Here is a 15,677-nt window from a genome sequence, read left to right as displayed (position 1 = left end):
AAATTTGGCAACAAAACATCTCACAACACAAGGAGTGACCATCACTCAAAAAATTATGATTTTGTCATTTGGGAGTTGTAGTTGCTGGGATTTATAGTTCACCTACAATCAAAGACCATTCTGAACTCCACCAATGATGGAATTGAACCAGACTTGGCACGCAGAACTCCCTTGACCAATAGAAAACACCAGAAGGGTTTGGAGGGCATTGACCTTGAGTTTGGGAGTTGTGGTTCACCTACATGCAGAGAGCACTGTGGACTCAAACAAATATGAACACAGGTGGAGTTTGGGGAAAATAGACCTTGACATTTGGGAGTTGTAGTCACTGGGATTCACAGTTCACCTACAAAGAACATTCTGAACCCCACAAACGACAGAATCGGGGCATACTTCCCACACAGAACCCCCATGACCAACAGAAAATACTTAAGGCCTTCCAATCCAACTCCCTTTATCAGGCCAAGAAAACATAATCAAAGTCCGCCTGACAAAGAGCCAACTGCATACGGGTCTGGTGTGAGGACAATTGACCCACGGTTTTGGGAATTACAGTTCACTTACATCACTATATATTTTCTAATGGGAGCATTCATTAAAAAACAAAATAAAAACTGTTTTTTTCTGATAAATACTTTTACTAATTAACTAAATGATATTACCTAACACCCCAAAATGAACAATGCCTTTTTCTAATAACCTGGACATCGCTGTGTACCCAAGCTGGTTATATAATGAACATTAACTATTATTTCATTTAAGTTTCATGTGTGTGTGTGTGTATAAATAATAGCCAGAAATCTACTTATTTTCTCCATATTTCTCTTTGAAATATTTTATTTTTTATTTGTTTTACAGGCATTTAGCCAGGAAATTCCTTTATTGCTGGGCCAAGAAGACCTTTGGGAGAATCCTGCCGTCCAAAGCCAGGTCTAGAAAGATGATAAATAATTCTCATTTTCTTATTATTTTTATTTATTCATTTATTATTCTTAATATCTAATTTTTAATTTATTATTAATATTTTAAAATATTATTTTTTAATATTTTACATTATTTTTATTCGTTCTTAGTTTATTCATATTAATATTGTCAATTATTATTTTATTAATAATTTACATTATTCATTATTATTGATAATATATTTTACATTATTATATTTAGTTATTATTCATATTTTACATTATTAGTTATTTAAAAATATTTTACATTATTTTATTTCTTTATTATTAATAATGTATTGTTATTGTTATTTTTTAATTTTTATTCATTTAATATTAATAATAATTAATATTAATATTTTAATAATATTATTTTTATTAATTCCGTTTTAGACGCCATTCCGAGCTCAAGGAAATGAAGAAAGCCTTTGAAACATGGAAGGAAAAATGGTGGGCGGATTGCCATGAATGGAAATTAACTATTAGGGCTGAATGCCATTATCGGTACTTTTATTTTATTCTGTTTATTTGCATTTATTATATTATTATTATTATTATTATTATCTTTTAAATATTTTATTTTCAATATATATATTTAATTTAATACAGTTTCTTTTTTCCTATTTTATTCTATTTATTTTTAATTAATTAATTTTCTCATGTATTTTATTTTTTCCTTTTATTTTAAATGAAATATTATTTATTTATTTACTTAATTAATTTTAATAATTCATTTACTTAATTAAATTTTCTCATGGTACTTGATTTAACGAACTTTTCCTAATTTTTTGTTATTTAATTTATTTTGTTTGTCTTATTTCATTTATTCTTAATTTAATTTATTTTTTCCCCAATCTATTTTAAATGTATATATATTTCCTTTCATTTTTTCCATGTATTTTTCTGATTTTATTAATTATTGCAATTTATGTACTTTAACTCATCTTTCAATTAATTTTAATTTTTCTTAATTGATTTTGTATTTAGTTTATTTAGTTTATTTTCTGATTATTTTAATGGAATGTGCTTTATTTTTCTCAATTTTCTTAGTTTATTAATTTTATTTAATTCAATTAATTTTATTTCTTATTCTTATTTTATTTATTGCAATGATATTTTATTATTTGAATGTTTTTTTCTTGCTTTATTTTTCTTTATTGTATTTATTTCCCTTATTCATTTATATAGTTGAATTTATTTTCATCAATAACTAAATAAAAACAAGCTATTACAATAACAATAATAATATATTTTTTCTTCTTCAGCTATTTCCTTTCTAATGCCGTCTTCCGAACCTGGAAATTGTATCTATTACATCAAAAAGAGAAAAATAGTCGATTATCTCTTGCAAAGACTCACGGTGAGATAAATATATTAAAAGAATTAAAAAGAAACTATTCTAAAATATCATTGTGTAATATTTTATTTAATTTTAAAATAATTTTAAATATTATTAATAATAATCTGATGTACTTTAAGGCATAGAAAATAATAATAATAATAATAATAATAATAATAATATGTTCTTTTTTTTTTTTTCTTTTTTTTTTTGAAATGATTTTTATTAAGTTTTTCACAATCCACACATGGAAAGAGGGGGAACAAAAAACAAGAAGATAGAACAGTAGGAAAGGGAGAGGTACACACACACAAAAAAAAAAAAAAAACACAGAAACCCACCATATCTAACTACCATCTAATACATACAATACAACTACTCAAACTATTCTAAAATGACTTCCACTCCAACCTCAGGATCTTTTCAAGATATTTCTTCACCTTAATATCTATTCTCATCCCATTGTTTTTTCAGCTTTCTTTTCATAATCATATATCAGGGACCAATCTGTCCTCCTCAAAACTCTTCCTTCATTTCTTCTCAACAAAAAAGTTAGTTCGTCCATGTCTCTTATTTCTTTAATTTTCTTCCACCAGTCTTCAATACTCGGAACCTCACCATTCTTCCAGTATTTGGCAAAAACCATCCTAGCCGCCGTTGTGCAATAGGTAAATAATTTATCTTCATTCTCATCCAGTTTACAGTCATCATCTGTAAATCCCAGAAGATAATATTCAGGTTTCTTCTTAAAGCTTTTCTTTAATATTTTTTGTAACTCCTCATGAATAATAGACCAGAACTTTGTTGTTTCTTTACATGTCCACCACATGTGGTAAAAGGTGCCTACTTGCTCACTACATTTCCAGCACTTATCTGATACATTTTGATACATATGGCTCAGTCTACTCGGAGTCAAATACCACCTATAAAACATTTTATACCAATTTTCTTTTAAGTCCATAGCATATGTGTATTTCAATTTTTTATTCCACATCCTTTCCCATTCCCCAAAGTGGATGGGCCTTCTTATATTTTCCGCCCATTTAATCATAGAGGTTTTCACCTGTTCTGTTTCTGTCATCCACTGGAGCAATTTATTGTATAATATTGTAACCGTTTTCCTTTGTGTTTTTAGTATTCTATCCCATATATTCTCGTTCCAATCAAAACCTGTTTTTTGATCTTGTTTAAAATAGTCTTTAATTTGTAGGTAATTTAACCAAGTTATATTGCTAAATAAAGTCTTTAATTGTTCAAATGATTTCATCTCTATTGTCCCCTTCACCAATATATCCTTGTATCTTGGCCATGTCCTCCATCCTAGTAGTCTTCTTTGATGCGCTTCCATTGCTGAAATCCATAATGGTGTTGTTTTATAGAAAAGAGCTTTGTACCTCATCCATGTCCGTAGTAGGGAGGCTCGCACGAAATGATTACCGAAATTTTTCTCCTTCATCTCTCTGTTATACCATATATACGCGTGCCATCCCACCCTCAAATCATAACCTTCTAGATTTAGGCACTTCTCTTTGTCTAAAGTCATCCAATCCCTAATCCAGGACAGTGCGCAGGCCTCATGGTAGGTCTTCAGATCGGGAAATCCCAATCCTCCTCTTGTTTTCTTATCTATTAAATTCATATAGTTAATTCTTGGTCTTTTTCCTTTCCAGACGAATTTCATTAAATCTTTCTTCCACTGTTTGAACAGAGTTTGACTTCTTATTATCGGTATATTCTGGAACAAGAACATAAGTTTTGGTAATACATTCATTTTTATCAAGGATATTCTACCCAGGAGGGATAGTTTCAGCCGGTCCCAGTTCTGCAGATCCCTTTGGACCTTCTTCCAAACTAATTCATAGTTATTCTTTAAAAGTTGTCCATTTCTAGCTGTGATCCAGACTCCTAGATATCTAATTTTCTTGACACCTTCAATTCCAGCCTGTTGTTGAATCTTTATTTGTTTCTCCTTATTCACATTCTTAAATAAAAGTTTAGTTTTTTTCATATTCATCTTAAAACCTGCCACCTTTCCAAAATCTTCTATTTTATTTATCCAACTTTGTAAATTTTTCTCCGGGTTTTCAATTGTACCTATTAAATCATCTGCAAACGCTCGTATTTTATATTCAAATTTACCAATTTTTGTTCCTTTGATCTTTTCATCTTCTCTGATTTTCTTCATCAGGATCTCCACTGCCATAACAAAAATTAATGGGGAGAGTGGACAACCTTGTCTCGTGCCTTTCGTAATTTCAAATTCTTGAGTCACTTGCCCATTTACTTTTACCTTAGCTTTTTGAAATTCATAAATAGCATTAATTGCATTATTAAATTTCTCTCCCATATCCAACTCTTGTATCAAAATCTTGAAGAAATCCCAATTCAAATTATCAAATGCTTTCTCGGCGTCTATTGACAAAAGGGCAAATTCTTTTTGATGATTGGTCTCATAATATTCCAAAAGATCTAGAATGTTGCGTATATTTTCTTTCATATGTCTATTTGGAAGAAAACCTGTTTGTTCTTCTCCAATCCACTTACTTAAAAAAAATTTTAATCTTGTGGCCATGATATTTGCAAACAGTTTATAATCCGTATTTAACAAGGAGATCGGCCTATAATTTTTAATATCATTCTCCGGTGATCCTTCTTTGTGTATCACAGTTATTTCTGCCTCCTTCCAGGAGTCTGGAACCTTTCGAGATTTTAAAGCTTCATTCGCTATAACTTTGAAAATAGGTATCAACTGCTGTTTAAACGTTTTGTAAAATCCTGCCGTAAACCCATCCGGTCCCGGAGCTTTATCTGCATTCATTTTACTAATGGCTTTCTCGATTTCCTCTTCTGTTATTTCTTTGTTCAGTTCTTCTCTATCTTCATCTGTTATTTTATCCAGTTTCATTTGTCCAATATATTCCATAATATCTTCTTTCTTTATATCCTCCTTTGTGTATAGTTGTGTATAAAAAGTCCGAAACTCCTCCAGAATTTCTTTATCCGTTTTCAAGTCCTTGTCCTTGGTACTTATTTTAGCAATATGGTTGATTTGCCTCTTTTTTCTGACCTGGTTTGCCAACCATTTACCCGGTTTATTAGCATTTTCAAAAGCCTGTTGCTTTAGAAATTTCATCTGTCTTGATTGGAATTCCAGCTCCACGTAATTTTTTTCCTGTTTCAGTGTCACCAATTGTTTCTCTGTTCGTTTAGATGGGTTTTTCTTTAACTCCATTTCTTTTACTGCTATTTCTGCCCTCAACTCGTTTATTCTTTTATTTCTCTCTCTATTCCTTCTTGCTCCTTGTTGAATAAAGTGTCCTCTCATGACTGCCTTAAAGGCATCCCAGACCACTCGTGGCTCCATTGAATCTAGTCTATTTGTTTGTAGGTAGTCCTGTATTAACTTCTTGAAAAATAATAATATGTTCTTTAAGGCATAGAAAATAATAAAAATAATTAAAGTCGAAGACAGATTCCAAGTGTAGACTCTGCAAGGAAGCAGATGAAACGATGGATCACATTCTCAGCTGCTGAAGAAGATCACACAGATGGACTACAAGCAGAGACATAACACCGTTGCTCAGATGATCCATTGTAACTTGTGCCACAAATACCATCTGCCTGTGACAAAGAACTGGTGGGATCACAAGCCAGAAAAAGTTACAGAAAATGAACGTGTCAAACTAATTTGGGACTTCTGAATTCAGACTGACAGAGTTTTGGAACACAAGACTCCTGACCTCACGATTGTATGAAAAAACAAAGTATGGATCGTCAATGTTGCCATCTTGGGTGACAGCAGGATTGAAGAGAAACAATTGGAAAAGCTGACACGATATGAGGATTTAAAGATCAAACTGTAAAGACTGGCAAAAGCCAGTAAAGGTGGTCCCAGTGGTGATCGGCACACTAGGTGCAGTGCCTAAAGACCTTGGCCTGCACTTAAACACAATTGGCTTTGACAAAATTACCATCTGCCAGCTGCAAAAGGCCACCGTACTCGGATTTGCACGCATTATTCGCTGACACATCACACAGTCGTAGACAGGAAGTGTCTGACATGTGATCCAATACAATAGCCAGCATAGTGATCTTGTTTGTTGTGGACTCATCTTGCGTATCAAATAATAAGCATAATAATAATCGGATGTACTTTAAGGCATAGAAAAATTAATAATAATACTACATAATAATCTGGTGTACTTTTAAGGCATTGAGAAAATATTTAATTTCTAAATATTATATATTTTATTTTTATTTTTTTAATCTATTTATTATTATTATTATTATTATTATTATTATTATTTCAACAGCTGATAAATTAAGGAGGCACCAGATGTGGGAACGATGGAGAAAATACATAGAAATTCAACATATAAAGCATTGGATGCAATTGGATGCCGTTGCCTTCAGGGAAGGAAGCCTCCTTCGGTGAGAATAGGATATTATTAATAATTAAATATCATATCATTATGATAAAACTATCTTGGGTACCCGGCATTGCTTGGGTTATTTGAAGAAGGTTTTTTTTTTTAAAAAAATGAATAGTTCCATTAAGAACATGCATACGGTTGTGGGTGTACTACAACTCCCACCATGGTGGGTCAGTCCCCACAAAACCCTCCGGTAGGTTCAGTTGGTCATGGTGGTTCTGTGTGCCAAGTTTCATCCAGGTCCATTAGAATCATAGAATCATAGAGTTGGAAGAGACCTCATGGGCCATCCAGTCCAACCCCCTGCCAAGAAGCAGGAATATTGCATTCAAAGCACCCCTGACAGATGGCCATCCAGCCTCTGTTTAAAAGCTTCCAAAAAGGGAGCCTCCACCACACTCCGGGGCAGAGAGTTCCACTGCTGAACGGCTCTCACAACCACCATTGTTGGTGGGGGTCACGGTTTCTCTGGATGTAGGCAAACTACATCTCCCAAAATTCAAGGTGAATTCCTCCCAAAGCCCTCCAGTATATTTTGTTGGTCATGGGGTTCTGTGTGCCAAATTAGGTCCAGGTCCATCATTAGTGAGGTTCAGAGTGCTCTTAGATTGGAGGTGTTCTATAAATCCTAGTACTACTATAAATCAGGGCCAATCCCCCCCTCCCAAAACCCCACCAGTATTCATATTTGGGCATGTTGAATATGCATGGCAAGTGTGGTCCAGATCCATCATTGTTTGGGTTCACAGTGCTCTCTGCATGTGGGTGAACTACAGCTCCTATAAATCAAGGTGAATTCCCCATAGACCTGGTCATGGGGGTTCTGTGTGGCAAATGTGGTCCAGACCCATTGTAGATGGAGGTCATTGATACATGTCTTGATGCAGGGTGAACTACAACTTCCATCCTGTTGAGTCAGGCCCCCAACTCTCCAGAATGTTCATTTATTTATCAATTCCACTCTGTTTCATGTGCTCTGTCGGAAAGGAGCAGGTACATGCCAAATATACACCTATGGAGAGAGTAAGGAACACTGGGATGCCTGTGGTGGGGGAAACACATAACATCTTCGAAGAGCTTTCACCAATAGAGGGAGGGCCATCGGTGTCTCCTGGGTTGTAGAAACTGTATCTGTTTGTGGAGGCAGGAGCTTGTCAATGAAAGTGGGCACCCCAGCCACATACACACATCCAGATTTTCACTTTTATTATATGTATAGATTTTGGGGAGGGATAGTGAAATAATGCTGCTTGAAAGGTTTTCTTCTGGATAGAGGATGACAGTAATAATTGCTATTATTTCTATATTTAATTTCTGACAGCATTTCCTGGAGTTTATGGAAGAAACAACAAATAGAAAACAAAATGGCCGGCGTGGCTTTGCGCCATTGGGCCCAGCAGCTGAAATCCCGTGTAATCTATTTTAATTTTAATATTATTTTAATATTTTATTTTAAGGTCGTCTTAGTATTTTATAATATTTTAATGTTACATTTTTAATATTACTTTTTACTATTTCTTTTCTAATATTTGATATTTTAAAAAATATTTTAATATCATTTTAATATTATTTTTACATTTTAATGACATATTTATATTACATTTTAATATTATTTTTTTACTATTTCCTTTCTAATATTTTAAAAATATTTTGATATCATTTTAGTATTATTTTTATATTATTTTAATTTCATTTTAATACTACATTTTTAGTATTATTTTTAACATTGTTTTCATATTATTTTAAACAATGTTATTTTTAATATTTAATAATATGTATTGTCATTTTACTATATATATATATATATATATATATATATATATATATATATACACACATACATACATACATACATATATATTTCATTATAATATTTTTGTTATTTCAGTTCTGGCTCCAATGGAAGGCAGCGAAGGCCAAGGAAAAGATGGCAGCCTCTGAGCGCAAATCCCGCCTGTTCCTGCTCAGTCAGGAAGTGGATCATTTGGCAGGAAGAGCCTGTTTGAGGAGAGGTTTCCTTCAGTGGAAGCTCTGTATCCTTTTACTACGACTTTTATTTTAATTATTTTACTTTATTTTTTATATTTATGTATTTGTAAAAATGTTTATTAACATAATTTTAGTATTTATTTATTCATATTTATTAATATTTATTTTAATGTTTCCAACATTATTTCTTGTGTGTGTGTGTGTGTAAATATTTTTAAAATACATATATTTAATTTTTCTGATTTTGATAGTTGTATCATTATATTAACAGGAGGCCAGGTTAGAATCTATTATTATTATTATTATTATTATTATTATTATTATTATTATGTTGGTTATATTATATTAATTGTATTATTATATGCATTATATATGTAATATACATAATACATATATATAATATATAAATTAGCATTATATTTCACTACTTTTATTGAAATATATAATATAATACAATGAGGAAGGATAATAGAAATAATGTAATAAAAATAATAAATAATGTGGCTTTAACCTTTATTTAATATTAGTTCAATGTAATATTTAATTTTCCTGTAATGTAATATTTGATATTATTTTAAATATTATTTTAATTTTATTTTTAACTGTATATATTAAATATTAAACAATATTAAAATGACATTAAAATAATATAAATAATATAAAAGTTGTTAAAATTCCACAGACATTAATAACTGAAAAAACTTAAGTATGCAAATATTTTCTCTTAATTAGTGTAACAGGTACGGAAGCAGCCTTGCATTTCAAGATGGCGGATCATCACTATCGACTCCATTTGCTAGTAAGTACTTGCCTCTAATATATTATGATATAGTAATAATGATAATAAAAATAAGAGTCCAAATTAAATAATATTTAAATAATATTTAAAATAGTAAAATTAAAAGAACACAATTACAGTATTTAACATATTTTAAAATTGATAAAAATAATTGTCAATAATAAGAATAACATTCAAATTTTCAAAAATAATAGAAACATTATGAAATAATATTTAAAATATTAATAAAGATATATTATAAAATAAAAAGAGATAAAATAATAATATTAGTTAAAATATTGTTAATTAGTAATATTTAAATGTTAAATTGATTAAAATAAGAAATAGTAATAACAGTATTTTAAAAATAGATAAAATAATAGTCAATAATAATAATATTCATAATATTTAAAAAATATTATTAAATACTATTACAATGATTAAGAATAATAATAAGGATAATTAAAATATTTTAAAATTAGTATTTTAATCTTATTTTAATATTTTAAACAGTATTGTTTATTACTAATATTTGCAATATTCTTATTGTCTTCTATTATTTTATGTTTTAATTATATATTTTAAAAATATTTTTAATTATTTCTCATTTTTAATATTTTAAATTTTTTATTATTTTCATCTGTTTTAAGTGTTCTATTTTCTTATTATTTCTTATTTCTTTTTTAAAATGTTTTATTATTATTTTTAATATTTTAAATCCTATTATTTATTAATATATTAATATTTTAAATGTTATTTCTATTTTTATCTATTATCCCTGCTTTTCAGTCTCGTGGCTTTTGCTCCTTTCGTAAGAATGTCGCAGAAACAGCCTCCAAGCAAATAAGGAATAACTTGGCTCAACAACAGCGTCGCATGGCGGTGAGCCTCTTTTGCATGTAATTTACATACAGGAATCGTATTGGCCTTGGTTGCTGCAACATCACACTTGAGAAACCATCTTTAATTTGTTGCAGTTATTCCGCCGTTTCTGGGATAGATGGCGCTCTCACTTGGAAGAGAAGGAAGAACAAAAGGGAAGGCCACAGATGCTGATGGCCGTCATTCAATTCAGGTCTTTCTTGTATCAATTAATTGATTTATTATGATTATTATGATTATTATTTATAATAGATTGATCTCCTTATTTCTAGGGAGACGTGGACTGGCCGCTTCTTTTATCAATGGCGGCTGAGAACGGAAAGGCAGCGGAAGGACAAAATGGCGACGAAACTGGTATATTTATTGATTCATTTATTTGGTTAACGAAATAATAATAACAGCCAGCAGAGTGATCTTGTCTGCTGTGGACTCATTTTGTTGTGTTTCAAATAATAATAAAGTATAATATAATAATACTAGCCGTCCCCTGCCACGCATTGCTGTGGCCCACATGGGGGTTCTGTGTGGGAGGTTTGGCCCAATTCTATCTTTCGTGGGGTTCAGAATGCTGTGATTGTAGGTGAACTATAAATCCCAGCAACTACAACTCCCAAATGTCAAGATTCTATTTTCCCCAAACTCCACCAGTGTTCACATTTCGGCATATTGAGTGTTCATGTAGAGTTTGGTCCAGATCCATCATTGTTTGAGTCCACAGTGCTCTCTGGATGTAGGTGAACTACAACTCCAAAACCAAAGGACACTGCCCACCAAACCCTTCCAGTATTTTCTGTTGCTCATGGGAGAACTGTGTGCCAAGTTTGGTTCAATTCCATCGTTGGTGGGGTTCAGAATGCTCTGTGATTGTAGGTGAACTATAAATCCCAGCAACTACAACTCCCAAATGACAAAATCAAGTTTTTCGAGTGAAGGACATACATTGGGTTGTTAAGTGTCTTGTGTCCAGATTTGGTGTCAATTCGTCCAGTGGTTTTTGAGTTCTGTGAATACCACAAACGAGCATTACATTTTTATTTATATAGATAGAATATAATAAAAATAATGAAATGTAATATAATAATTTATACACATAATAAACATGGAAATGTGTATGTGTGAACATGTCTCCCAACCCCTGCCAATGTCCTCCCCAAACACCATACTGCCTGCCACCCAAGTGAAGACTTTCATTCAGGGACCATTTCATCCTAGATGATCTGTATTTCCTCCAGAATGGACATCCCAGGGTTTCCTGTCGTAGTCACTGCGAATCATACATTTGGTATTCACACACCCCCCCTCACTTCTTCCTCCTTAACCCTTTCCGATCCTTTCCTATACAGCAAACGGGAATTGATCAGCAACTGAACAAGAGGTTTGGGGCGAACCAACCTTGGTTTATAGGAGTTGTAGTTCACCTACATCAGGGGTCCTCAAACTAAGGCCTGGGGGCCAGATACGGCCCTCCAAGGTCATTTACCCGGCCCTTGCTCAGGGTCAACCTAAGTCTGAACCGACTTAAAAGCACACAACAACAATCCTATTTCATCAGCCAAAAGCAGGTCCACACTTCCCATTTCAATACAAATAAGTTTACATTTGTCAAAATTGTTCTTCATTTTAATCATTGTATTGCTTTTTAAGTGTTTTTGGCACTTCAAATAAGCTATGTGCAGTGTGCATAGGAATTTATGCTTTTTTTTTTTCAAATTAGAGTCTGGCCCTCCAACAGTTTGAGGGACTATGACCTGACCCTCTGTTTAAAAACTTTGAGGACCCCTGACCTACATCGAGAGAGCACTGTGAACGCAATCAACGATGCTTCTGGACTACACTTGCCACAGATGATGGTATTTGCAGTACTTCCTGAGACCACTGCAACCACAACGAATGATGGACCTGGACCAAACAACTGAAGACAATCACATTTTGAAATATCGTCAATTATTTCACCAATACGTTGTTGATATGTATGCAAAAATCAAAACAGAACGTTTGAGATACATCCGCTTGAATCAAACCAAGCTTCACTCTGAAGAACATGCACATCTTTGATGATGGTAATATAACTAACGTTGGAAGACTCACAATTTTACCATCTTCATATACAGGCAGTCCACATATGCATGAATACGCTCAAGATGCAAATGTGTATGTATGTCACTACAGGCGTCCAGACTTGTTCGTAACATTTACATGCAATCCAGCTTGGGACAGAATACACCCGCTCTTACTTCCTGAGCAGATATGAATGGATTGGCATGACATTACAGCATGTGTTTTCAGACAGACATGAAGTAGTGATGACAAATATGATACATGGACCTTGCAGTACACTGAATCCAAAGTCGCCATGCATGATAGATGTGAAATGCTCTAAGCGATATCCTTGAGCACTACTGTCCCACAGTCACAGGAAACAACAAATATCCTTTATACAGAAGAAGATGGCGGTCAATTAACAACATGCGAAATGCTGACATTGAAGTAGATAACCAGTGGGTTGTTCTGTTCTCACCTTCGCTATCAAAAACATACAAAGTGCACATTAATGTGGAATACTGTAACTCCATTAAATCTAATCAAATACATTTGTAAGTATGAGAATAAAGGAAGCAACATGGCAGTTTTTGGTGATAGATACATGGCCACACATATCGATGAAATCACACCGTATTGGGCAGGAAGATACATAAGCAGCCATGAAGCTTTATGGCACATTCTTTCATTTCCCATACATGAACGAAGTAGTGCTGTGGTCCACTTAGCAGTACATCTAGAAAATGGACAATGTGTTTATTTCACAGCAGCAACTATGCAACAAATAGCCCTGAATCCACCGGCAACAACATTAACAGCTTTCTTCACATTATGTCAAAATTGTCTGAAAGCACATTTAGTGAGTTGATAATGTACATATGTTCTGAATTAAGAATAGTAAACTACTTGTACTTTATTGTTCACCTGTGTGGCATATTTTTTTTTCCCTGAAAAGGCAGCGTGTGGGCTGATCAAATGTGAACTATACGTGATTTATTTTGCATTGCCACAAATTACCACAAAAATGATGCATTTGCAAAAACACTGTTGTATTCGGAAGTATCTATGTATTACACATGGAATGCAATCAGAAAAACATTTGTACGACACAAACAAGGAAAACAAGTCAACGGACCACCAGGCATATTCAAAAACACTACCATAGGTAGACTGTACACCATGCATCCCAAGCAAGGTTAATATTTCTTTTTTCATATGCTGCTGGTAGAATCATAGTATCATAGAATTGGAAGGGTCCTCATGGGCCATCCAGTCCAACCCCCCGCCAAGAAGCAGAAATATTGCATTCAAAGCACCCTTGACAGATGGCCATCCAGCCTCTGTTTAAAAGCCTCCAAAGAAGGAGCCTCCACCACACTCTGGGGCAGAGAGTTCCACTGCTGAACAGCTCTCACAGTCAGGAAGTTCTTCCTCATGTTCAGGTGGAATCTCCTTCCCTGTAGTTTGAAGCCATTGTTTTGTGTCCTAGTCTCCAGGGCAGCAGAAAACAAGCTTGCTCCCTCCTCCCTGTGGCTTCCTCTCACATATTTATTCATGGCTATCATATCTTCTCCCAGCCTTCTCTTCTTCAGGCTAAACATGCTCAGCTCCTTAAGCCGCTCTTCATAGGGCTTGTTCTCCAGACCCTTGATCATTTTAGTTGCCCTCCTCTGGACGCATTGCAGTTTGTCATTATCTCTCTTGATAATTCCAGGTGTGGTCTAACCAAAGCGGAATAGAGGGGTAGCATGACTTCCCTAGGTCTAGACACTATGCTTCTATTGATGCAGGCCAAAATCCCATTGGCTTTTTTTGCCGCCACATCACATTGTTGGCTCATGTTTAACTTGCTGTCCATGAGGACTCCAAGATCTTTTTCACACGTGCTGCTCTCAAGCCAGGCATCGTCCCCCATTCTGTATCTTTGCATTTCGTTTTTTCTGCCAAAGTGGAGTATCTTGCATTTGTCACTGTAGAACTTCATTTTGTTAGTTTTGGCCCATCTCTCTAGTCTGTCAAGATCGTTTTGAATTCTGCTTATTGAAATTGGGTGTGCCAATTATCATGTTGCGAAATATCATCCAGCCAAAGCTTTGCAATGGCATGCACCTTGCAGTCAAAACATGAATGAGCAATCGTCGTAGAAGCAACAACCTTGACAGGACCTTTCAAAGGTGAAGATGCCCATGCATTCCAATGATTGCAACAGATATGCCATTTCAATTTAGGGGAATGCAATTCCCAATTCGACTGGTGTTTGCTATCACCATCAACAAAGCACAAGGCCAATCGTTAGAATTGTGTGATTTAGATCTAGACACTGACTGCTTCCCACAAGGACAATTATATGTTGCATGTTCTAGAGTAGGTAAACCAGACAATCTCTATATATACACTGACAAAGGAACAACAAGAAAGATTGTCGTCCCACAAGCATTATGAAATAACATATATTAGAAACCAGCACTTTCTCTTTACTTTATTTTCCATTTAATCAGTTTGGGCCACAGCAACATGTGGCCAGGTACAGCTAGTATATAATGTAGTAATAATAATAATAATAATAATAATAATAATAATAATAGCATGGCTGTGGCTCACAAATGGAACTTGGAAAAAAGAGACGGGAGCGCCTGATTCTGGCAGCCCAAGAACAAGCCATTTGAACCAATGCCATCAAAGCCAGAATTGAAAAGTCAATGACAGATCCTAAATGTAGACACTGCAAGGAAGCAGATGATACAATAGATCACATCCTCAGCTGCTGTAAGAAGATCGCGCAGACAGACTACAAGCAGAGGCATAACACTGTTGCTCAGATGATTCATTGGGACTTGTGCCAGAAACACCACCTGCCTGCGACAAAGAACTGATGGGATCACAAACCGGGAAAAGTTACAGAAAATGAACACATCAAACTACTCTGGGACTTCCGAATCCAGAGAGACAGAGTTTTGGAGCACAATACTCCTGAACTCACAATTGTGTTAAAAAAATAAGTATGGATCGTTGATGTTGCAATCCCAGCAGGATTGAAAAGAAACAACTGGAAAAGCTGACACGATATGAGGATTTAAAAACTGAACTGCAAAGACTCTGGCACAAACCAGTAAAGGTGGTCCCAGTGGTGATTGGCACACTGAGTGCAGTGCCTAAAAACCTTGGCCTGCACTTAAACACAATGGGCACTGACAAAATTACCATCTGCCAGCTGCAAAAGGCCACCTTACTGGGATCTGCACGCATTATTCGCCGATACATCACACAGTCCTAGA

General features: G+C 33.9%; 1 protein-coding gene across 6 annotated transcripts in view; it reads left to right on the top strand.

Moving 5' to 3' along the window:
• SFI1 (SFI1 centrin binding protein) overlaps nt 1-15,677 on the top strand; it is a 41,090-nt gene that overhangs the window by 9,908 nt on the left and 15,505 nt on the right. For 5 of the 6 annotated variants that reach the window (XM_060785211.2, XM_060785212.2, XM_067473343.1 and 2 more), the window contains exons 4-13: nt 859-930; nt 1,335-1,445; nt 2,207-2,301; nt 6,594-6,711; nt 8,035-8,125; nt 8,602-8,746; nt 9,443-9,501; nt 10,270-10,362; nt 10,458-10,555; nt 10,635-10,716. In XM_060785211.2, the coding sequence (XP_060641194.2) occupies nt 859-930; nt 1,335-1,445; nt 2,207-2,301; nt 6,594-6,711; nt 8,035-8,125; nt 8,602-8,746; nt 9,443-9,501; nt 10,270-10,362; nt 10,458-10,555; nt 10,635-10,716 (964 nt within the window). The remainder of the gene's footprint in view (nt 1-858; nt 931-1,334; nt 1,446-2,206; nt 2,302-6,593; nt 6,712-8,034; nt 8,126-8,601; nt 8,747-9,442; nt 9,502-10,269; nt 10,363-10,457; nt 10,556-10,634; nt 10,717-15,677) is intronic. The other variant, XM_067473342.1, reaches the window with a different exon arrangement.

The sequence above is a fragment of the Anolis sagrei genome, chromosome X (genome assembly GCF_037176765.1).
Source record: "Anolis sagrei isolate rAnoSag1 chromosome X, rAnoSag1.mat, whole genome shotgun sequence".
NCBI lineage: Eukaryota > Metazoa > Chordata > Lepidosauria > Squamata > Dactyloidae > Anolis > Anolis sagrei.
Note: the sequence above shows the minus strand (reverse complement) of the source record. Positions and strands in the feature narration are given on the sequence as shown.